Here is a 25,720-nt window from a genome sequence, read left to right on the forward strand (position 1 = left end):
TCCACAGGCTGTTTTCTGATTTCTTAAACTACATTCATATATGAAGGGAGGGAGGGAGGGAGGGAGAGAGAGAGAGAGAGAGAGAGAGAGAGAGGAAGGAAGGAAGGAAGGAGAGAAAAGAGGGTATGTGTCACAATATTCTAAATTTACATAGTTCTGCACAGCTGAGATTTGAAAGGCAATTGGTGAAACATTATATAATGAGAATCGTCAGATAATACACTTAAAGATAAAGACCGTGTACGTAAACTGCATGTTATAACATCAAGTGATTACAGCTAAGCAGCCTGTGACAGTTACCACTGGTGTTGGCTTTTACTGTAGCTTGCACCACTCTGGAGCAAACCCCTGAGGGTTCTGTAGATCAGGCTTACGAAAGAGGGACACCTCCCGCTAAATGTGGATGGCACCATTCATGAAGTGGGGTCTCGGCCTAAGTGAAAAGGATGAAGGGAAATAGAGGACCAGCACGCTTATCTCTCTGCTTCCTGACTGAGGGTACAATGTGACCAGACACCATGACCGATGCACAGTCTGTGAGCCAAAATTGAACCTTCCCTTCCTTCTGTCTGTCAGCAACCGTAACTAATGTGTCTGTGCATGTGATTTTAACCCGTCCACAAAAGGCAGAAAGCACTGTGCGCTCACACACACACACACACACACACACGCACACGTGTTACATTTGCTGCTACACAAAAGGAACACCTCCAATGTCTCACTTGTATTACAAAGATGCTCAAAGGACATTAACCTCCAACCCACCCAATCCAGAGGGATGAGGATGAGGAATGGGAGGTTTGCAGAATGAGCGGCTGCCCTTTTCTTCTGCTGGTGATTTTTCAATTAAGGGAAAGTAACTGTCTTGTTATACTCTACATAGTCCAAGAAATGAAGAGAAAGCGGTACTTTATTTTATTATCGGAAAATGCTAATATTACCTTTTAGGACAAGTTCTCTCTAACTCGCTGTTTAGCCTAAACAGGCCTCAAATGTGTGATCCTCCTGCCTTGGCATCCCAAGAAGTGGTGGCATATTCTTGTACCACGAGATCTAGCTAAAAGAAGCTCTCAGAAGGTGGTGACCTTAAATGTTGCCTTCCACCCTGTGGTTTGTTACGGCTGCTTCTTGAGTGCACGCAGGTAAAAATGCTTGAAACCAAAAACCCAAGAGAACGCAGCCATGCTTTCAAAAAAGTGTCTAGGACCTGAGCCCCAACCTAAGCTGGGAAGAACAAGATCTCGGAGCATCTAAGACACCGAGGCAAGCCAGTCATTCTGGGCTGCTACAGAGACATTTCATAAAAAAGAGGCCCATGCCAGACCCAGAGTGAGAGTAAACAACACAAAAATTGTGTGTCCGATGCTGGTAACTCTAGCCACAGCGTTGGAGCTGTAAAGCTATACAAAACCTAGGTTTACTCAGAATACGGCCTGTTAAAATCTGCCACATCCAACTCCTCCTCGGGCCTGTGTGCCCAAACAGTTGATTCTCTGAAGGCACGTTCAGCGAGCGATCGGTAAACACACGCGATGTTTATGAGGAGAGATCTCATAAAGCCAGGGAAAATATTTACAGCTGATCCATAAACCTCCCAAACCCACAAACATTTTATCAAGGAAACTCTGACAACTCCTGCGTCATAAATGGTCAAGTGGGAGGCATTTCCCATGATGTCATGAAAGCCCACTGTGAAAAGCCACTACGAACACTTCACACCTTACAAAGAAAGCAGGCGTGTTCCTTAAACAGCAGTTCGGTTTTTGTTTGGTTTTTAACAGAAAGCTATCTGTGGGGCCAGAATATTCTAGGATAAACATAAAGAGAGTGTCTTATGAAAAGCCGGAGCACAAGTGACTTCAAGTAAAAATATAATAAACAAGTGGCCCACACATCTTTTTTTCTTAATAAAAGCTGGAATCGGCTCACTTTACAATCTGAAGGGAGCCTAGCTTTGCAGGGCTGGATATTAAAGTGTGCCTGGAATGGTTACAGTGCAGGGCTCCGGGAACTGGCAGATTCTCCACGAACCAAATCTAGTAGAAGACAATCTCTCACATGTTAGGCAACTTTTTAAAATATGAAGAGGGATGGGAAGGAGGCTTTAAATCATCTTTAGGTACCAGTAGCTCCTCACTCACTGGGAGAGGAAAACGGAGCAGCTGGGAACAGCACTCTGAATAACCCAGAAAGGAACTCCAACTGCCGGTCTGCCCTGGACCTGAGCACACAACTGCAGCCTGAAGTTCAAAGCTCGGGTAGGGGGTGAGGGTGTGTGTGTGGGTGTGCAAATATTGACTCACAAGAACTAGTTCTCACAATGAGGAGTAAGCCCTGAACTTTTCTAACTGTGTTGACCCATGTTCTCCCAAATAAAAGAGGCCCAGTTGTCTGAACGATATATCCCCAAGGAGTTCCAAGCACAGCACTAGGGTGACCAAGGCAGGGGAATTAGTACATTTAAGTCTAGCCTGGGCAAGCCATAATCACATAAAGAACCCTGTCTCTTTACCATACACAGACAGATCCACAATATATATGGAGAGAAATATGTTTAACACACACACACATTCTTTGTGTGTGCACATGTATAAGTGTGTGCATACGGGAGCATGTCTGAGGCTGTGTGCATGCAGGTCGGGGCCAATGGTCACTCATCAGGAGCTATCTGTTCTCTAAATAGCTCACCAATTAGGAGAGCCTGGCGGTCAACAAACCTGAGGATTGCTGCGTCTCTGCCTCCCTAGCACCGGGGTGATAAGTGTACTTTTTTCACAGGGGTTCTGGGGATCAAACTCAGGTCCTCATGCATTCAAATCAAGGACTTTATTGACTGAGCTACCTCTCTAGCCCCACTATCACCACCACTACCATCATCATTATCATAATCATTATCATTATTATTATTATTACTACTAACAGTAGTAGCAAGACTCAAGTTTACATGTTCAGCTTTTTCCTTTTTCCTCAGAAGCTGGATGGCTTTGACTGAATGTACAGTATCCCAGGCTCCAGTAGGAAATTACACTGAGCAGCCCTGTACATACCATGTCTCGGAAGGCATTTTATTTCAGTAGCCCCACCTTCTGCTACCTCTGCTACCTTTCATTCTGATGGAAGACACCCAGAAGTCCAGCCATCCAAGTGGGTTTCATTCCTGCGTGCCTCGGGGTACTATGGGGTGCTCTGCCCGCTGGGGAGACCTGTGGTTCCTCTTTGTTTAACTGTACTTAGTTCAGCCGCGTACTCTCTTGTTTCTAGGGGGAAGTGCCCTTGAGTCTTATTTCCCATCCCAGCTAAAATTTGGGCTCTCCTGAGGAAAAGCCAAAAGAGAGAGAAAAAACTACCAGTGAGAGAGATTCAGTTTAGTCTCAGCTGGGATAGATGGAGTGAAAAACTCATCCTTGTAAGGCACGAAATCAGCCAGGGACAGAGTGGAGAGGAGGAAGAAGCAAAGGGAAATGCACTGAAGCCACCAGACTAGGTTTCTGTCCCTTGATGATCAGGCAAAATTCTTTTCTCCAGAGAGAGCTGTAGAGACTCACACCCCCCCCCTTTCCTCTCTCCCTTCCCACCACCCCCCTCTCTCTCCCTCTGAACCTAGGCCTCACATATCTCACACAAGCTAAACAAGGGCTCTACCAACGAGCCACACATTCTAGCCCTGTTTATCCATCTTTGCCCTCAGTGTAATCTTGTCCTCTGTAACCCAGGCTGACTTCAAGCTCACGATCTCCCTGTCTCAGCCCCTCAAGCAGTTAGCATTATACCTGTTGTCACTTGCTAAGGAGAGGCCATCGTGTGTCTGTCACGTAACAGAGGGAGAAGGTCAGGAGAAAGAAGAAAGGGGAATCTGAGTTGTGTAGGGAGGCGGGGTCAGGATTAATGACATCACTACCCCAACTTCAGAATGGGTGGTCCCAACACGCCACACCCAAGCAACTTGAACCTGGCATCCTGTATCCTCACCTTTAAGAAACCGTATCTGTTTTAACATTCAAACCTAGATGTGATTTAGAGAACAAATTGCTCAATTTAGCCTATAAAGTTTTAGACTCACTTTTAAAACCCGGGGGGCTGTGTTGCATCCATGAACTCCTAACAATGTGCTTGCCCATGCCAGTCAACATTCCACCCAGTACAGGGGGAGGAAGGGTACGTAGGCCCCACCCCTATTGAAGAGCTACAGGCAATGGATGGCTATTTTGTTGGTTTGTTTCCGGGACAAGCCCCGATAACTTCTCTATGCTCACGAGGTCAGGTCCACACTCAAGTGCATTTAAGCAACACTAGTGGGACTCAATAGTGTATAGGCATATCAACAATAATAATGGAGAAAGAAGACGTAAATTTGAAAGGGGCAATGGGGGAAACAGAGAAGGAGCTGGAGACAGGTGCATGATGAAAATACATTGTGCTCACTTATGAAATTCACACACAAAATTCTAATGTAATCTACAGGAATGGTAGGGCCATCCACGCCTCCTGATCTCAAGGGCATAAGGAATTACTAAGAAACAGGGATGTAAGCCTTTAGCTCAGTGAGGAAGACCTGAGTCAGAAGCTGCACAATGGTTATGTAGAAATCTTAGTGTTAGGGATCAGAGCGCTGCGCTCTGATTTAAACCACCCACTCCTGGAGAGTAACGTACAAATCATGAGTAAGCATCTACGAAGCGCTTTCAGCCTGGAAACCCCCAGACTCTGGTACGGTCCTGAGTAACGTGTCAGTAAGAATAATTTCCTGACAGTAGATTATCCGTAATGAGCTTCAGAACCTACTGACGCTAGGGAGAGATATGGCAGCTGCGCGAACAGGAAAACTTACTACTGGAAACAACACAGCTCCCAGAATGACTCTGTGTGCAGAGGATGCGCTATAAAAATATGGGCAATGCCAGGACCTTCCAAAGTGTCAGAGTGTAAGATTACTTCACTCAGCAGACAGAAAAGACAGTGGTTGAGGACGACTACAGCGGTGCCTGCCTAGCATTCTCAAAGCCACTGGTTCAATCTCCAGCATCATACAAAAAAAAAAGTGTGGCTAGAGAGACTCCCCAGTCCGTGAAGGGCTTGCTATACAACTGTTAGGACCTGGGTGTGGATCCCCGGAATCCACAGGAGAGCATACCCGTAATCCTTTAATAGAGACACGGAGACACTTATAGGTTAGCCAGGCCAACCAAACCAGCAGATGCCCTAGTCAGTCAGCAAGAGGCCTTGCCTCAGAACATAGGTGGAAGGCTGGTGCAAAGGGTCAGTAGGTGGAAGTGCTTGTGACAGAGACCTGATGACCTCTCCCCCACGTGTGACCCACAAATTCCTGCTTCAACTGTTACTAATAATCAATAAAAATAAATAAGATGGTGATAAACTGAAAAAGATACTGGGGGTGAAGAGTATGTACATGCTGGCACTGGAGCACATGCAAGAACACACAGAGAGAGGGAGGGGGAGAGGGGAAGAGGGGGGAGAGGGAGGGGAAAGAAGGGGTTAGAGGGGGAGGGGGAGGAGAGGAGGGGGGAGAGGAGGAGGGGAGAAAGAGAGGGGGAGAGAGGGAGGGGGAGAGGGAGAGAAGGAAGGGGGAAAGAGAGGGAAAAGAGGGGGAGAGAGAGGGAGAAGAGGGGGAGAAAAAGGGAGAGGAGGAGAGGGGGAGGGAGGAGAGGAGAGGAGGGGGAGAGAGAGGGGGAGAGGGAGAAAGGAGGAGAGGAAGGGAGGGGAGGAGGAGAGAGAGGAAGAGGGGGCAAATCAACAAAAGAACAATTAGTCTGAGCCTTCAGCCTGGGGGGTAAGGATCTCTCAGAAAAGAATTTCCATTTCTCTGCAGAGAACCAAGGTGCCAGCTGTACTTAGAGCTATTTCTCGTCCATCCGTCATGGTAGAAAAGCCAGGAGGATGGCCTGATTCTGACACAGACACTATGAGCCTTCGCCCTACTAAGACAGTCGCCTCTTACAGATTTACAGGCCTTCATAGAACAGAGAAATCTGATCCAGTAAGGTCGGTGATATCAAGCAGTGGTTTTATTCCAATCACTGACCAGTTCAATCAGAACACAAAGATGGGGCCAGCAGACGGCTCAGCAGGCAGAGGTCTCCCTCCCAAGTGTGAAGATAGTTTGATTCTCCTCCAACTTGTCCTGTGACTCTGATCTCCATGTGGGCACCATGGCATATGGCATATAAGTGAACACACACACACTCGCACACACACACACACACACACACACACACACACACACACACACACCTTATTATTTTAAAGTGAGGACAAACTTGGCAAATTCATTAGACAACGGTCAACTCTCCCCTAGTTAATGGGCAACGGTTTGTATGAATTCACTGTAGCAAACATTAATAGGGCTCTCTTGCCTTCAATTTGCTGATATATAAATCATGCAATACTATTTTCAGAAAAAAATAAAGTATCCTTTTAAAATAAACTAGTGCATAAATATTTTTAGAGATGCATTTATAAATTCATTAAATATTAAAATCCAATTAAATACAATCTGGGGGGTTTTTTGTTTATTTTTTTTTTTGCTTCCTTTGATCCAATTATATCGCACAGGCTCACACAGCCTAAATTTCTTTCACACTATATACTTTCCAAACGAATGCTGGCTGCTTTGCAGAGTATGCCGGTAATGTCTTCTCTCACGGTTCTGCATTTCCCATTGAAACTAACCTGGGACATGGCTGAGGGGTAGCACTGCACAGTCACTGAGCATGAGAACCCCAGAACATCTGTTGGGACGCACAACTACTTACAGACATTGACCCAGCAGAAGACACCGAGATTTAGACTTATCTCACTGTAACCTAGGCCACTGACTTGTACAGTCAATATTGACCCAAAACCTTTGTAACTTGAAAGCTGCTGTCTGTGCTGTATCTTGTGGCTTGGGTGGGACAGCAAATGCTATGGGACCTAGAAACATGTCCCCAGTGTTTCCTGAGCATCTCAAGAAAATACTGGCCAATAAACAAAGTATCAGAAAAATCCAATGCACAGAATCCTACCTGTGTCAAGACTCCCATTCCCATTTTCTGGGCTGGTAATCCTTTCCAGAGAGGAGGATGAGGTGCGGATCTTCAAAACTGGCAAACGTCTCTCCATGCTGTTGACTATGCCTCGAGCTCCCTTAATTCATCCTTCAGGGAGCGATACAAAGGCAACCTAAAACAGAAGATTAGAGCCCTCCAATCAGATTCATCATATCAACCCTTGTAGCTCTCCTAAGGCTACAGAACCCTCGTACCAACTCAGAACAGTTCAGAAGCAGGGTAATGCAGCTGCCAACCGGAAATACCAGGAATCAGAAGGAAGGGCACATCGCATCGCTATACAGAGCTAACAACGAAGGGCACAGCACACAAAGCTAACTATTTTCTAGAGCTCGTTAGCAACACTAACATGGACACGTTTTTCACTGACAAACACAGTCCACAACAGTATCCCACCAGACAGGTAGCTAGCCATTTCCCCTCTGATGCCGTGATGTTGCAAACCCGCCTCAGACTCAGCACCCCACATCCAGCCCTGACTCTTAAGATGCCATCCTGTGTCATAGTGAGTTGGGGCTGAGAACAGTGCATATAAGCTTTGGCACACTGGTTTGAGTATTTTCACAAATTAGAGATGGCTACGGCTTTCCTCATCATGTAATAGCTCTACCATTCTTAGTTTCACATCCTTTTATGTTCATTTATGCTAGAGTCCTTAGGAAACCAGAAGCCATATTGAATAAGGCCAGCCACCCTCAGTTCTGGTACATGGCACAACCGTGTGACATTTTTAAATGGTTGATTGGTTGGTTGGTTGGTTGGTGGATTGGTTTGGTTTGGTTTTTAGAGGCAGGGTTTCTCTATGAAATTCCAGCTATCTTCACTTTATAGACAAAGCTAACGTTGAACTTAGAGATCCACCTGCCTTGGCCTCACGAGTGTTAGGATTAAAGGAACCACCACCACTACCCTGCTGCATTTTAAAATATGTATTCATTTGGGGAGAAGAATGTGGCTCTGTTGGGAGTGCTGATCTCCAATACCACATAAACCGCAAGTGACAGCACACACCTGGAGTCCCAGCACCCAGCACTTGTGAGGGAAAACAGGAGGAACAAGGTCACCCTTGGCTTCATGGAAAGTTCAAGGCTGGCCTGGGACACATGCATCCTCTCTAAAAATACTTTTTAATCTATATGCAATTATACATTGTATCACATATAAATTGTTGATATAATTTTATTTACATGCACATATATATAATTAATGTGTTCTTTATTTCACATGTAGATAAAAAAAGTCAGCAAAAAGGCAAAGCTAGACAAGAAAAGAATGAACGTTGTCTAGCAGTGGGATAATGTGTAGCTCACATATGGTGAGTGGTCCAAGAATATCACCTCCTTAACACACACACACACACACACACACACACACACACACACACACAAGCACAGAGTCACATACAACACAGACACATTACACATAACACAGACATATACACAAAGCACATATAGATCATACACAACACACATGTAAAAGCACATACATGTCACACACAGCACAGATTCACATGCACAAACATACCACATATACACCCCACATACACATATGCCTGTCTACCTCTAGCAGTATTAAGGTTTCTTTCCTAGAAAACACTTGGATCTCTGGTCTGCTGTAGGTTCGTAAATGACTGAATACAGGTAAGAAAAGAGAAGTGGGTCTTGGAGAGAGGGGACGCAAGAGAGGCTTGGAGAAGAAACTGATTGGGATGTATTATATGAAAGAAGAACCATCTTCAATTAAAATAATAATAAAACAAATACCACAATTGCTACTTTTTTAAAAAGTGTGTGAATCCATCATGCAATGGCAAGTGTGGAAACAGATCTGGTCACCAGGAAGAGGCTGAAAAAAATGCCAGGCACCCAGCACTGAGATTTGATTCCCTGAACATTTATTTATCTACCTGCTACATCAAAACATGCTGTTGGGAGGAGCGTGGGCTACTTCTCAATCAAAATAGAAAGGAAGAAAATGCCTGGTTCAGACTAGAAAGTATAAATCCACCTGAAGTGGTTCGTAAGCAATAATCCAGGCATCTGGCTTGCTAATAAAAGCAAAGAGAACAACAGTCAATGATTCAGAAGCCATGTTGGAAAGTTCCGGGTTTGCCTGTGAGACCCTGACTCACTGAATACGGTGGTGAACAGCCCAGTGTGCAGCAGGACAACCTTGGGCCTTCCCCTTCTTACCACACACCACGAACCTATGAGCCAGAACGAAACTCCCTTCCTGTGATGGTTTGTGTATGCTTGGCCCAGAGAGTGCCACTATTTGGAGGTGTGGCCCTGTTGGAGTGGGTGTGGCCCGGTTGGAGTGGGTGTGTCACTGTGGGTGTGGGCTTAAGACCCTCCTCCTAGCTGCCTGAAAGTCAGTCTTCCACTAGCAGCCTTCAGATGAAGATGTAGAACTCTCAGCTCCTCCTGCACCATGCCTGCCTGGATGCTGCCCTGCTCCCACCTTGATGATAATGAACTGACCTTTGACCCTGTAAGCCAGCCCCAATGAAATGCTGTCCTTCTAAGACTTGCCTTGGTCATGGTGTCTGTTCACAGCCTGAAACCCTAAGACCGCTTCCCTCCGCCTCATTTCATTTATTTGCCGTTTGTTTTCCTCGAGGATTTTTGTTGCAGCGGCAAAGAGCTGACTAACAGAGGAGCAGACACAGAATAAGAAAGGGCAGGAAATGGCCAAAGGGTAAAATTGAAACAGAGACATGAAGAGGGCAAGCCTCTGAGACATGTTTGAAAGGCATAATCAAACAGAACGTGGTAAAAATAATCCTAACACCATCTTTTCACAGCATGCAGCCACTGGCGCTACAATAAATCCAAATCCACACGCAGCCAGCTCTCAGCCACTAATGTATCCTATGGAAATGGGTAGTTCCGGGGAAAGCCTATTAAATGTAAGAACGGCACGCTACTCTCACATAAATTTATATTTACTTTCCTTTCTTAAAAGTCTATTTTACTTTAAATGGGATGGGAGGTCAAGTCTTACTGGTGACAACTGATTGATCCATTAAGCTCACAAAATAAAGGCGGGATATTTTAAGCTGAAGATTAGCTTACTGCTTATGTCCTCCCCAGCGCCTGGGAGCCTCTGTGCACCGCCCTACCTCTCCACAAAAACAAAAATAAAAGACACACATGCTTAAGTTTTTGTTTGTTGTTACTTTTTACGCAGGATCTCACAAAGCCCAGATGAGCCTCCCACTCTATGTAGCCAAGGCTAGTTTTGAACTCCCGATCCTCTGGCGGCCATATACAAACACGAGGATGACAGACAGGCATGTTGGCCATGCCTGGCTAATAACAGGATATTTTGAAAAGCAAATCCTTTTATTAACAGCAATACTCTCACCTCCAACCCGCAAAAAGAGCTATTTTTAGAAGGAAGCATATTTCCTTTTCAGTGTGTGTGTGTGTGTGTGTGTGTGTGTGTGTGTGTGTGTGTGTGCCCTCATCTGTAAATCCTCCATGAAGCTATACACCCATCCCTTTTTGGCTTGTATTTTTAAATAAACTTGTAACTTCAAAAACCAAAGTTAAAGATGTCTATTAAAATGTGGCAGGATTCTTTTCCCCAGGATAAAGAAAGTTCAGCGAGCTGCGCCTCTAAGGGGAACTTCCTTTTATTACTACAAGCTATGGCAACAGGGTTGGCTCTGTGCTGTAGAGGCAGAGGAATTACAGAACTAGAGTACAGGATCGTCTAAAGTCTCCTTGGCGCACTGAAAAGAACCATTAACTTGAATATGGAGTAACTAAGCTATTATCGAGCTGTGGGACACAAATTAACCTTTCTGTGCCACACATTTCTCATCAGTTAAATAAGAGATTTGATTACGTGCAATCAAAGATCCTTTTCAACTCCAAAAGGCTGAGCTATAAGGCCTCTTTAGCATTAATTGTGTATTTTCTCTATCAGACTATCATTTTATCTGAATCACATTTAATACAATAAACCTTCTCCCCCTCTTAGACTTGCTCTGCCTCTTCTACACGGGGTGTACTTACAGACTAACTCTAGCACGAGTTAGACAAAGCTTTGTCAAGGTGAAAATGAGGTGGCAAGGACACTCACTGGGTGTGATTAAAAAACTTACCTAAAATCAGAAGGGCGGAATTGTCAACTCTGAATGTCATCATCACCCAAAGGAACGTCCCATACATGTCTGGTGATCACGTGGTACCCACAAGCACCACGTGGCTACTGAGCACACGGAATATAAGCAGTGTAACTAAGGATCTGGATGTTAATTTCAGCATTTGGAGGCTGGGGGAAAGGAAGATTTGAGACAGGTTCTCCGATAGCTCAGGTTAGTCTCAGACTATGTAGTCAAGAACGACACTGAATTCCTGATTCTTCTCCCTCTGTGGCCCAAGTACTCAGATCATGGGTGTGCTGCACAGGATTAATCACAGTGAGTTGATATTTAAATATCTGGAGTTGGGGAGATAGTTTAATCAGGTGATTGATCGCCTTGCAAGCATTAGGATTTGCTTGCAAGCAATCTCCAGACAGCGTTTAAAAGAAACGCCAGGCACGGGGCACTCACACAATTCCAACACTGCAGAGCATGAGACAAGCAGACCTGTGGGACTCACAGGCTGGCCAGGCCACCCTGCTTAGTGAGCTCCGGTGAGTAGATACAGGGTAGAATGAACTGACTGGACTCACCGCAGGAGCTAAGAAGAAGCCCTTTAAAATCCTAGGAACTTTACAAGTTGAAAACACTCCCGGGGAGATTTGATGTCATATGCTCCTTCGTTAGGGTCTGTTGTGAGCAGACTTGGGTATTTCCTGGTAACCCAACTCAAAGATCATGTGATATTGGAGTAGGAGGTTTGATTGGGGTGACTTTAGGATGCGGGTTCCGTGGTACACACAGTTACACAAAGCAAAGAATCCAGAAAAGGAACTGTCAGGCAAAGACACACACAGGGAGAGCCGCAGATAGTGAGTAACCTTGAGTGTGGACATCCAAAGTCCAACTCCAGGGCAGGGAGAAGGCTTCAGTTCAACCGCCCATCACACATTGTGCAATAAAAAGGCTCCCGACTAAATAAACAAACAAAAGAACCACAAGACAGGCAGGCAGGCAGGCAGGCAGACAGACAGACAGACAGACAAATGGGCAGGCAGGCAGACAGATGCATGAGCACGCGCACGCACACACACATACACACAAACACGCACGCACACAACTTAAATACCCACAAATCCAGCAGCGGTACACTGGGAAGCCACATGCGAGAGACTTTGGAACACGTCCTAAGCCACCACCAATTCTTGGCTCTCTCAAATTCACTTAATTTAATAACGTTAAAAGGGAACATAGGGATTTCAAAGCCCACGAAACTACAAATGATCCCATTTCCCTCTACTAGCAGCACATGACGGGCTTTCTCTAGCGTCACTGAGCGTGCTAGCCTTGATAGCCGACATTGTCAATGGAGAAGCAATCTTAGAAACCAACCTGTTTGTGTTACCCTACAACTACTTCCTTTTCTCGTTTATTCGTAAATTCACAAGAAAAGTCATCCCACCTGAAAAATGTTGTCGAGTACAAAGCTTTTCTGGAAGCAGAGGAAAGTCTGTGAATATATCAATTAATAATTCAGGTATCTGCAGGTTTCTGTGGCACTTATCAACTGGGGGTTGTTAATAGAGTCTTTGTGACACCAGTGATTCAACCCTGTATTCATTTCTATATCACAAGACGACAGCTCATAGAGTCAGCTGATAAGAGTGAGGGTCGATCCTATCTGCAACCCCCCAGAGGCAGGACTACCAACACAGTTTTATAACGGTGCCGGGCCTAGCAAGCCCCTTCCCTCAGTTGGCAACCGCCACAGGCCCTCCAGCCTCTCTTTGTACCCTCTTGCATGGCTGCAAAGCACTTCTTAAGGCAAACGGTGTGTATCATGTATTGTTCTCTGGTTTTCAACACTCTTTGCATTTTCTTTCCTAAATAAAGTGTGAGCACGATCTTGACAAAAAAAAATCCGGGAAAATAAAATTAAATAAAACAGTAAACAAAATACATCTTTAACCCTAATACCTAGAGCCTCTAGTACCTTCTTGTCTACTCCAGTCTACACTGGAGCTTTCCTGACTGGACACAGTCCTGTCTAGAGATTTCACTTCTTCTCCCCTTTCCACAGCATCTGCTGCTGTCCTTTGGCTTCTGCCTGTTGCGGGAGGTGCACACTCTCCGATGGTTCCCCAGGAAAGGACTGAGTGCTGTATGCGCCAGGCCTGGTCTCCCTGACGATGTTTCTAATGCACTCGCATAATTTAACCTATCCCTGAGGTGGATGGAGATACGATAAGTTGGTGGCCAGCAAGATAAAAGCAACTGTTGCCAAGTCTGATGGCCAGAGTTCAATCCCAGGGTCCCACTGGTGGAAGGAGAGACTTCCACACACTGTGATGGGCACGTATGAGTGTACACACACACACACACACACACACACACACACACACACACACCACACACACACACACACACACACGAACACGTAAAAATGTAAAATGTAATGTAAAATAAGTTTTAATCTTTGGTTAGAAAAACCACCTATTCTCAAAAGTGAGGGAGGGCGTCCTCCATGGCTGCCAGCCTCCACCCTCTAATGTCATCTGACATCCGGGCCTTTGGAGGCTCAGAAATGTCCCAAGAGTGTCCAGTGGCAATCTATTTAAAGGTGCAGAGGTACTCACTGGCTTCTGCCAATTTCCTTGCCTCTAGGTCACTTTATGGAATTATGGTTAATTTCCTCAACTTCATTTTCTCGTTCATTCCAATACTCATGCATTCAAAGGCTAGACCTCCTTCCTTTCTCCTTTTATCTTACACCATTTTTAAAAACATAAACAAAACTTAAATTAGATCCTTGCCTTCCTAATCTACCATCGGGAACATGTCTTCAGCGTCTCTCTGGCTGCTATCCACTTCCGCAAACTTTATTCTCCAAAACCTCTTTTTACACTTGTGTTTGCCTTGCGGTTATTTCTCTTATTCCCTGACTCAGAAAGAAAAAAAGAATGGTAATTATTTTCCCCCGGTAGTAAATAAAATGCAAAGATTTACACTAAGGCGTACTAAGTCCTGAGTGTCTGAATCGCAGCTACTGTCACTCCACACGCTAGGACTTCCAAAAGGAGCTCGGGAAACCTTGGGATCTTTCGAAAGATGCCAATCCAAGATGAAAACCTCAAAGGCATCTAAAGGAAGCACGGCCAGATTGGGGACCAAAATCTGATCTCTGGAAAACCAGAGTCTCCGTCCGTGTTCCTAAGAAGCGACGGGCTTCTGGGAATAGCTGGGAATCACCCGAGATTGGGGAGACCACTTAAGAGCAGCGTTAAGTGCCGGGCGCCCCGACCTCCCTTTTAGTTTATGCACCTTGTCACCCTGCTCATTCTGGTAATCATGCCTGACTAAGTATGTCACTTGGGGCTTTCACCAGCCAACTCTCAGCCTTCCTGAGAACAGACAAGCCCTGCCTCCTCCCATCACCAAACAAGACAGACTGATTGTCTGGGGCAGAAGGTCCGTGGAATGGTGCCACCTACCATCCGATCGGAGTTTGACTTACCTTGATTAAGACAGCAATTTACTCTCCATTTTTCAACCAGACTTCATTGGTTTTCGCTCTAAATAGATTGAAATCTGACACTAATTGCCGCCCTGGCATAAGAAATGCTAATTTCTTGCAATCAGATTCATATCCCAATACTGGGAAATAAGATATGTTGGAAATAGCAGGCATTCCAGGAGAAAATACCAGGGCTGGAGCCAGCTACCACCTCCCATGGTCACATATTGTCCCTAATTCACTGAGTTTAATGGGCCTCCTTAACTCAGTCCTCAAGCACTGTACACTATAGGAACTATTAAAGTGAGCAGGGTCAGCCGCTCACAGAGGGGCATTGCCTCCCTGGCTACGGAAATGACTCCCCCGTTGATAAAGCACTTGTTCTGCCAGCACAAGGGCCTGAGTTCAAGTCCCAGCATCCACATAAAACAAAACCAAATATGGTAAATACCTATTACACCCAGTACTGAGTGGCCACCCAGTCTATCAGAATCAGTGAGACCCAGGTTCGGCGTGAGTCTCTGTTTCACAATATAGTGGGAAAGACACTGAATTTTCAACCTCTACCTTCCACAAGCGCACATGCATATGCACTCTCACACATACCACAGAGAAAAATAATTAACTAAAAATTTAAAAGTAAGCCTCTGTCGTGGTTAGCTTTAAGCATGAACTGGACACAACCTGGAATCAATCACCTCGGAAAAGAACCTCAATGAAGTATTGTCTACATTAGGTTGGCCTATGGGCATCTCTATATGGAAGAATCTTAACTAAACTAATGGATGCGGGAAGATTCAACTCACTGTGGGTGGCACCATTCCCTAGGCAGGGGGTCCTGGACTGTATATCTATGAGTGGAGAAGCTGAGTCCGAGCAAAGATTCATTTCCATCTGCCCTTTACTGTGGATATACTGTGGCTAGCTGCTCAAAGCTCCTTCCTATCTTTAAGTGGTTTGGATAAAAGACAAATAAGCCCCTTCCTCCCCTTTGCTTTTTGTCAGGAAATTAATATCACAGCAATAGGAATGTAACTAGAACAGCCTTCTATGAGAAGGAACAAATTACAACATTCTGGTCAGCTGTACTCCATCGTAAAAGTGCACTCATTTATCAGCTAGTTAGTCACAAGTTATTCATTCACTATAAAGAAAGATAAGATTGTGAACTAGCCAGTTAAAAACCACTATAAGTTGAGATTCCCTTATCTAAAATTCTTAGCACCAAAAGTGTTTTGGGTTTCGGATTTTTTTTTTCCCTCAGAGTTTGGAGGATGCAAATACATAATGTGATGACAGAGAACCAAGTTTAGATATGAAATTTATCGTGTTTCTTATACACACAGCCTGAAGTTAGTCGATATCAGGGGATTCTTGTTGTTTTAAAAACCGAGTATCCAGACAAGACCGGTCTGGAACTCACAATGTCTCCTAAGTTTCCCAGTGCTGGGATCTCTGATAGATACCTCGATTCCCAGCTATTTTACAGGGTTGCTAACAATATGAACCCAAAACAGAACTTCATGGTGTGGACTTTTCCACATGCGGTGCCCTTCAGTTCTCAAAAGGTTTTCAATTTCAGAGCATTTTGCATTTCAGATTTTTGGATTAGGAAATTCAACCTGCACACAAGAGGTTTTGGCACCAGAGTACCAAACTAGGGTTTCTTGTGCCAGGAATTTGCATCCAAGCCACAAAGGATTAAATCTGGACATAGAATCAAGCAAAAGAAATTTAAAAAAAAAAAAGAATGAATGAAAGGAAGGAAGGAAGGAAGGAGGGAGGGAAGGAGGAAGGAAAGAAGAAAGGAAGGAAAGAAAGAAGGGAGGGAGGGGTAGTCAGGGGAGAAGAGAGGAGAGGGGGCAAACCCCTCTCCAGGGTTCTCCTTTCTCCTGGTCACACAAAAGTAGAGTGTTTCTCTCCCTTACTTGATCAACCTAAAAGCTTTTTTTTTTTTTGAGGTAATGTCTCACTATGTAGACCAGGTTGGCCCAAATTCAGATATCCACCAACCTCTGCTTCTTGAGTCTTGGGATTAAAGATATTCACCACCAAGCCTGGCCCAAGAAGAAACTTAAGTTTTAAAATTTGCACAGACATGGTTCCCCTGATTCCATTCCCCAAACTCCAAATACGAGATCTTGCATGTTCTACTAATATTAAAAAGAATAAATTACAGCGTCATCCCACATTCCTAGAAGGTGAGACTATTAAACATCTACTCCATGTTATGCAACTACACAGGAGTTGATTAAGACTAACCAGACAATGACTACTCAGTCGTGAGAATTCGGATGGTGAAGAAATTTACAGGAGCTTCCTGTGCGCTGGACTGCATAGGTGCTGTCTAATGGACAGGGTCCACTGTTCTGGGCGATGCTTAGGAAACGAGAACTTCAAACCAGACAGATGCCCGGCCACTGTCTACAGGCCAGAGATGGCATCAACCAACCTTACAATAAGGAAACATTTCCTAGGCACGATAGCGCCTGCCATGCAAGTATGAGGAGTGAGTTTGGATCCCCTGCACTACATAAGAGTCTCCAGTCTCAGTGGTATGGGGGCGTGAAGAGGCAGATCCCTGGAGCTTGGAGGCCAGAAGGTATAGCTCAACCAATGTGTTCCAGGTTCAGTGAGAGACCCTATCTCAAACATCAAGGTGGGGAGCAAAGGAAGAAGACGTTCTAAACCACTGGTCTCCACATGCGTTTGCACACACACATGGACACATAAGCACATAGCCACGCAGTCGCACATACATATACCACACACAACCCACCTAGACCATATAAACATGTGCACAAAAGCAGTTCAAGCAGGCAACCAGAACAGTGAAATGACCACCAATCCTGGGAGCGACCTCTTTAAAATCCTGAAATCAGAAAGCAAGCCTTCAGAGCTCCACCGTCTGAGGGGAATTCACACAAGTCTGGGGGATTCCGTGTGTTTAAGACGCAGATTTGCATATACATCGAACTTTAATAAATCATATCCTTTAAATGCACGGGGATTTAGCTGAGGAAACTGATAATTTACGCAGAGTAAATAAAAAACACCCTAGTTTACTTAAGAAAGAGCTCAGAAAACATATAGAAATTTGCAGAAGACAGATTGTCCCCCCTCATGACACGAGAAGACACCGTTATCAGGTATCTTCATACCAAAAAGCCACACAATTGATCCTCACAAGGAAAGCAAATATGTGTTAATGTTTTGAGTCAGGCAGCATTCATAGCTGTACTTGGTCCCGTTCAGCCTATGGGCTGTAGGTTAAGCCAGCGTGATACACTGTATAGAAATATCACTTACCAACATGAAATCCTAGACATTTTAACCCCTCCAAGTACTAGGCTCTCAGCTGCAAAACAGAAGCCTTCTCAAATGGGGCAAAAAGGGAATAAAAGAATGCACCAAAATAAAAGAAGGCCCCAGTCTTCTCTTCTATAAGGAAGATAAGGTCTACCTGGAGATGTGTCTTAGTTTCTGGAGACAGACATTTAAAGTCCCGCAATAAAATTTCCATTTAAATTACTTATGATATTTGAAGGGAGGGCTGGGGAGATATCTGTCTGCAAAGTGCTTGCCCCTCAAACATGAAGTGCAGTATTGGTGGCACACGCTAGTAATCTCAGAACTTAGGAGATAGGCACAGTGGGTCCCTGGGGCTTGTTTGATTAGTTTAATCCATAAGTCCCAGGACAGAGAGAGAGGCTATCTTAAAAACCAGGGGAATAGCACATGAGACAACTCACAAAGTTGTGATCTAATGGGCTCTCGCCTCTCCCTCTCCCTCTCCCTCTCTCTCACTCTCCCTCCCTCCCTCTCTCTCCCTCTTTCCCTCTCTCTCTTGCTCTCACTCTCTCTCTCCAATGAAGATCTGTAGGCAGTGTCTATACTGACGCCCAACTGTGATTCCACGATGTAGCAACAAGACTCCCAAGAGTTCAAGGCCAGCCTGAGCCACAGAATGAGATCCTGTCTCAAAAGTAATAAAGGATAAAAGAACAGTACAGGACAATAGGAAGAGTGGCCGGCAAACTGCAGGAGTTTAACGCGGCCGCCAGTAGCGTTAAGAACAATTTTGAACAGCCAGATTAATCCATGACACTCACAAACTCCTCTCGGGATCTTCAGAGATGGATGTCCTCTGTCAAAGCGACCTGGTGCTTAGCAGGAAACCTTGCAGGAACTTGCAGTTGGAATTCCAGACTCTAGCAACACAGAGTTCAGTGCATGGATTAGTTTTGAGCAAATGTGAGGAAAAGAAAGCAAAACGACTACATTTACCAGGGATCAGCACGGTCCGATATCTCTTTTCCTCAGGAAATAAAACTGTAGAGGGAAAAAACTCCCAGAATAAAAATTTGCCAGCCTTAAGTTAAAGGAGGTTGCCTGTGCATTTGAACAGCACAGAAGGCACACAGGTAACCACTATCACATTCTGCCTCCCTGATGTATCACAGGTACCTTCCAGAGCCCCTCCTCTCCCCTCTCCCAATAAGATTACTGGATGGGTGTTGAACTAATACAGCACGCTAAAGAAAAAAATGGGTCAAAACCAGATAAGGAGAAAGGAAGGAAGAATGGATGGATGGAAGAATGGAAAGAGGAGGGAGAGAGGGAGGGAGGGAAGAGACCTGATTGATTAAAGAATAGGCCTCATGTAGGATTTCAATATATAGATTGAAACACACGTGTGCTTAAGCGTGCAAAGAGTAATAATAAAAAAATACTGGGCTGAGAGATGGCTCGGCGGTTAAGAGCACCGACTGCTCTTCCAGAGATCCTGAGTTCAATTCCCAGCAACCACATGGTGGCCCACAACCACCTGTAATGGGATCTGACGCCCTCTGCTGGTGGGTCTGAAGATAGCAACAGTGTACTTAACTCTTACAAAAAATAAAAAAACTGCCCTGATCTTACAAAGGATCTACTGCCCAGTGGCCAAACTCAAAGGCAGAACATAGAAGGCTTTGAGTCTTCCAGTAGATAGTGGACACTTTCTCACTGGCTACCAGTATGTCCTAGTCATCAAGATACAATGCAGATATTAGCCAAAGCAGTCTGATTACCCACACAGTCTTGGAGAGGGCTGTGCACAGAGCTTCCTGGAGAGGAGCATTTGATACCTAGGGATGATTACGCTCAAGTCAAACCGGGAGTGAATTTCTTCATGAGCTGCATCCAAAGAGGCCTCCCCAAACCCAGGCCCAGCATTACTCTTCAGAGCAGAAATCAAAAACAAGGCCTCATGTGGCTCTTACATCCCTGAACAATAAACAGCTTCTGCACCGTGGCCTATGACTGGCCAGCTGCTCTCAGACCTTACGTCACACACACTGTCACCTAAGGCCAGTCCTGTCCTACTAGGCTTTGGGGACGACGTGAAGCCCGAGCATACTTAGCACGGTGTGTCATGGCCTTCGTCTCTTTGTTTCTGGTCCCTCGTGGTAACAGGGACATCACCCAGTCGGTCTCCAGTCTGGTGTCCTTTTGCAGACGAGAAGGCTCAGACTTGGTAGCTACATTCATCCCAGGTCAGACAGCTCAACAGAGCCGTCAATCTCTGAAAAGCAGAGGCCACGCCTCCTAACTTTCCCCTCTCTCCTCCTATCAGCAATCTTCCTTATATACAAACGAGGCAGACACGACTGGGTTATCAAACTGAATGTGCAGGATAACCGTCCAGTTTGTTGCAGCAAGTCGGGGTTTCCCTAAGTTTACTTTCAATTGTAGACCAGGGACAGCAAGTTAATAATTAAAGCAATGTGGATGTGAGATTTGGGGATGGGGGGGGTGGGGAGGGAGGCATAGGATGCATTCTGTATTACGAATCTCAGTATCGGTTTGGTCCTTTCCAGGCTTCTACTTCCTGACAAGATAAATTCCCTTTTGATCCCTACAGTCTTACGTAAACACAAAGTCCCTAATCCTGACATGCAAAGAGAGAAATATTATCCAAACCCGACTAGACCAGCCTGGAGGGTATTTAGACCCCACAGGAGAACTTTTCTTGTTCACGACAAACTTTTCCAAAAGATAAAACTCCTTCTCTGATATCTGCAGGCAAAGTTGTAAGGCTTAAGTGTGAGCCCCAGAAAGTTTGGGGTTTGGGTGCATGGAGTTACGGTCCAAAACTTATTAAATAAACTGAATCGCATGCATTTGGGCTCAGCTCAGAGCAATGTTGTTAACACTTCCTATTTCTTCCCAGAGTTCTTTGGGGGGTATTATTGCTATGAAGAACAAAAAAAAAAGTCACCTCAGCTAGAGTGGGCAGGAAAGGAATTTTATAAACACACTCAGCAAAACGTAAGGGGTCTTGGAATCTCTGGGGTTTTGTTTTGCTGAGTCAAGAATCATGGAAGTAAGTTATTTACACCTATAAAGGGCCAATGACTTTTAATATGGTCTGTAATATCTCTCAGCCAACCTGACTGTGTGGGGTTCCTTGTCACACAAGCAGATCTAGGCAACAGATGGCTGCTGCTGTTTTCTGAGATTCGGGCTGCCCTGATGCCCATCCCTACCCACTGTGTTTGGCACTGGCCTAGGAAGGAGTCTCACCAGCAGAAGAGAACTTGTACAAAGGACCTAGCAAATGTGTACATTTTTCCTGCCCCTCGAAGGTAGGTGGGTCGGTAGATTCTCAAAGAAAAGCCAAGTTAAAGATCTAAAGGGCTAGGAGGGCCCAGGGAGTGCAAATTCAATGCTCAGTTGGGAAAAAGCCACAGATGTTTGTCTTAAAGAGCCTGGCTAATGATTCCTTCAAAACACCAAAGCCTGTTCCCCACTACGGGGACTTTTCAACCACCAGGAACTGCTCAACCACCACCTCTCGCCAGAAAAGAAGCCTGGCTCTTTTTTTCCCACCACCTGATAGAAACTCCATCCATTCATTTGGTGTAGCTAGGCCAGGTCTTTTGACTACGGGTACCAGGATGGAGAGATGGGAGTGAAAGGCAATGACCATGGTTTACAATCCAAGGGTGGTGGGCCGCTAATCCAAAGTAGCTTCCCATCCATGGACCGAGAAAGGTCTTCCCATCCCAGTCAGCATCTCCAAGTTTGAGTGCCCCAAATCGAGTGGTAGCCAGGCACGTGGAGAAAATAGGGAGCTAATAAGAGTGGACTAAAAAAGCAAAGGTGCACGAATGTCCCTAGATGCTCTTCCTGGAATCCACCCAATCCACCAACTCCACAATACCTGTAAAACTCCACAAGTGAAATTCAAGAGTTTGGGCACTCTCTCTGAATCAGGCTTTCCCGGGCTTTGACTCTGAACTCCTGGATGCCGCAGTGACAACCAGGAGGTGCCCTCACACGTGCTACTCCCAGGGCTCCAGAGTTCACCCCCCCCCTCAGATTTAATGCGCAAAGGTCCCCTCACTCCACGTGCCCCAAGTCCCCTCTGTGTAGCGATGGACGCTTGAACTCAGCTCCTCCCTTTTCCCACCGCTCCCCCTGAAAAAGGAATAATTGGGCCCTGCGACAACCCTGTGGAATATTCTTTGGAATTACCTGGATACTCGCTTCCAAGGCCCGACCCGATGCAAAATTGTAGGTTTGAAGCCTTGGGGTGAGCTGCGCTCATCAGCCGCAACGCCGGGAGGAAGAGGGGAGGGAACCATGGCTGAAATCGCAGTTTACAAACACAGAACCATTTTGTGTTTGTCCCCACCTCAGCGGAGCCCACGGATGTTCCCCGAGGACGCGCTTAAGCGCAGGCTGGGAGTGCCGGGGACGCGCCGCGCGCTCCTCCTGGGAAGACGAAATGCGTCCTGTCCCGCCAGCCACCAATCGCTCAGGTGGGAGGAGATAGAACCTGAGCTGGGGTCTGTAATTCCCATCTCCCATCCACCCGACTCCGTGAGCGGACTGAACCCCCCGACTTTGCGGAGTCTGAGCCACCCAATAGAATCACCCTCTGGCTTCCTAAAACTGCAGGGTGACCACGCTGTTGCAGTAACTACAGACCTGGCCAGTGCTGTTTTAACCCAATCCTCTAAAAACGCCTTCTCGACCTCGCCCATGCGCTTTCCCATTCGCTGGCGGAATAACGTCCTCCCAGAGGAGCCCTCACTAGAGACCACAAGCGACTGGCGCGCGTGACTAACGCCCACTCTCCTAGGGTCTTTTCTGCTGGACCCGCGGCTCTACCCTACTCCTTTGCTGCGTCGTGGACACGGGCGACCCCTGTCGGGGACCCCTGTCTAGCTAGGCTACTACAATCATACATTGAGTGGCTTTTTTTTCCATGTCCTGGGCTTTCCTAAGAATCCCCAGAGTGACTCCAATTTCTCTGTCTAAATTCCACTTCTAGACCTCCCCTTACGCATCCACACCCCGGATGCGGACCGTTCCCCAGCGCTCCAACTTCCATTCGCACCCTAATACTACAGCCTAGCCCCGATGGAGGGCGCCACTCTCGCGGCAGTCCAGTGGGTGCCCAAACTGAGCAAGGGACAATTCCTACCTAAAATGCACTCCCCCCCCCCCCCGCTTGCTTAGAACGGAAAAATCGAAAGTGACCTGGCAACTCTAGGGGCTGACCTTGTTTGCCTTTTGCTGGGAGGTCCGCGCACTTCCCCCACGGCCCCCCCTACCTCCCACCTTTGAGGGGAGTGCGGAGGAAAAACAAGGGCCTATCACTGACTGTGCCTCATACCTAATCTCCCTGGCACATAAAATCCCATTGACTGCACGCAGCCCTCGAGATTAAACAGAGTACCCTGGACAGTTAGGTTTTTTTTAATAATAATCACCTCCTCGCTCCGCCTATTCGACGCAGGATCCATCGCTGAGGAAGAAAGAAAACACGTCTCCTAGAAAAGCGAAATTAATCATTCCCTCTGCCCTCGTGGATTTTGCACCTCGTGTCAGCAGTTTGTCACGTCAGATCGTGGCCGAGTCTGGTTCTGAGACTCATACGCACGTTGGCGTGGGGGAGGGGGGGCTTCTTTAAACACACCCTAGCGACTGACTGCACATTCTGAGTTGTACACGGCCCCAAAAGCACACACACGAGGGAAGCAGTTGCGCTTGGATACCCTCGTTCTGGCCCAAGGCACCCCTCCACCCTGTATCCTCTAGCAATGGACTTAATACAGATAAACCACGGAAAAAACTGGAACAGCTCGCTCCACTTCTTTTTTCCTATTTAATTCGCTAAAGCAGCTCCTGGAGTAACCAAAGAGAGTCGAAACTAAGGCGTGGCCACTTCAGTTGGGTTTTTTCCCACCTCAAAACCTTTATTTTCAGTTTTTAAAAGCCACCTTAGCCCGCCATATTGGAACTGGCACGGTGTCTAAAGACTCCTTCCCCGCTGCTGTAGCGCTTCCAAGAAAACACAAGTATTGCCTGGGCTGGGGACGTGTGTCCGGCCACCGAAATTCAACCGCTTCCCACCCTCAATGCCCTCCTTTTCCCAGCCGAACCCCGTTCAGCCGCTCCAGGTAAAAAAAAAATCAAAAAGAAAATCCAGCAGTTCCTGCCGTTGCTTTTTTTTTTTTTTAAAGAGGATTTCAGCAAGACTACACGCACATAAAAATAAATAAATAAACTCCAGAGCTCGATCCTGCTAGAAATTCTGAAAAGAGGCAGGATGAGTGTACACAAGGAAGCCCCAAGTGACAGGATATTACTTCAAAGGGTGATAAAAATGAACAAAAAGATCGTCCTTGCTAGAGCTCGCTCCGAAACTACTATTGACAATTTCAATTCCGCTGCACAAGGCAAATGTTTCCAACCCGGCGATTCCAAATGTCTGCGCGATTTTTGGAAACAGCCCCTACCCCACCCTTGCTGCTCTCCGATCCACCCCCCCCCGCCATCACTTTCCTCTCTCCAACCCCCTAACCCCCAAATACACACCAAAAGAGGGAGACCCCCAGCTCCGAGGAGACGCGGGAACCCGGGGTAGGTGGCAGAGGAGGCTGCGTCGCTAAAACGAGTGCATAAACGAGGAAGGTGGGCGGCGGGGAGGGAACAGACTGCACCCGGAGGAGGACGAGGTCACTTTGCAACTCCGGACAGACTCTCGCAAGGCCTGGCTTTTCAGAGCCGGGAGTCAGGGGGAAGGGGGTGGGGGAAGAGAAAAAAATGACAACCCAGAGCGCAGAGAGGAGTTAGAGGCTTCGCTCAAGTGCTTCTCATTTCCTCTCCAGCCCCTGCTCTTCGGTTTTTCTCCTTCTTCCTCCCCAACCCCCCGCCTCCCCCCCCCCTCCACCCAGGCTGGTTCGAGCTTCCTTCTTTAAAAAAAAAAAAAAAAAAAAAAAAAAAAAAAAAAAAAAAAAAAAAAAAAAAACTAAACTGGAAAAAAAAAAAAAAGACGCCTTTCGGCACACTCAACCTGCGGGCCAGAGATCTGCTCGCGGGCCGGGTTGGACGAGGGGACAGTGTCTGGGGCGGTGTCCTACCTGTTTAAGTTTGTCCTGCCAGGAATTGTGGAACCTGGTCCCCGGGGGCGACCGGAGTGGGCGCCGGTCCGGCTCACCCGCCCTCTCTTGCTCACTCGCTCTCTACCCGCCGCCTCCCTAGCGCGCCCGCTCGGGTCCTCCAGCTCCCACTACAGCCTCATTCCAATATGGCATCCTCTCTATGCGCATGCCCGGCACTCTTTTTTAAGATTTCTCTCTTTCTCTGTACAGCGAACTCCTTCAACGACCTTTTCCCAATGCTCGCAAAATGTCTCGAGCCAATTAGCCCGCCGCTCGTGGTAGGCTCCTTTTCCCGCCCACTACGTGACACCCTCCCCCCGCCCCCCCCCCGCTCCGGCATAGGTAGACACCTCCCCCAGCGAGCACAGACCTCGCCACGCGGACCCCCTGGGGCGGGTTCTTTTCCCTCCCTTCCTTCAACTCCCTCCATAAGTGATCCGTAGAAAGTTCACACCGCGTGGGTAACCCGAGCCCCCATTTACCCCGACAACTGGGCTAACGCCCCAATTTCTCTACTGTTGTTTGTTTTCTGGGTTTGCAATCCCCCTGGTCTACCTAGTGTACAAACTTGCGCTTTACCGGGCCAAGAGCTTGTGAAGTGGGGAGA

General features: G+C 46.5%; 1 protein-coding gene across 8 annotated transcripts in view; it reads right to left on the reverse strand.

Moving 5' to 3' along the window:
• Nucleotides 1-25,312, reverse strand: part of Sfmbt2 (Scm-like with four mbt domains 2) — a 194,563-nt gene extending 169,251 nt beyond the window's left edge. Inside the window, exons 1-3 of one of the 8 annotated variants that reach the window (XM_006254210.5) lie at nt 25,093-25,312; nt 18,787-18,885; nt 7,023-7,179 (exon numbers count right to left, since the gene is read on the reverse strand). In XM_006254210.5, coding sequence (XP_006254272.1) covers nt 7,023-7,119 — 97 coding nt within the window. In that variant the 5' untranslated portion in view covers nt 7,120-7,179; nt 18,787-18,885; nt 25,093-25,312. Of the gene's footprint in view, nt 1-7,022; nt 7,180-18,786; nt 18,886-22,651; nt 23,120-23,439; nt 24,414-24,547; nt 24,832-25,092 lie in introns of those variants that run through there. The other 7 variants (XM_006254216.5, XM_006254215.5, XM_006254213.5 and 4 more) reach the window with 7 other exon arrangements.
• Nucleotides 25,313-25,720: the final 408 nt, after the last annotated feature.

Source organism: Rattus norvegicus, chromosome 17 (assembly GCF_036323735.1).
Source record: "Rattus norvegicus strain BN/NHsdMcwi chromosome 17, GRCr8, whole genome shotgun sequence".
In the NCBI taxonomy this organism is placed as follows: Eukaryota; Metazoa; Chordata; class Mammalia; order Rodentia; family Muridae; genus Rattus; species Rattus norvegicus.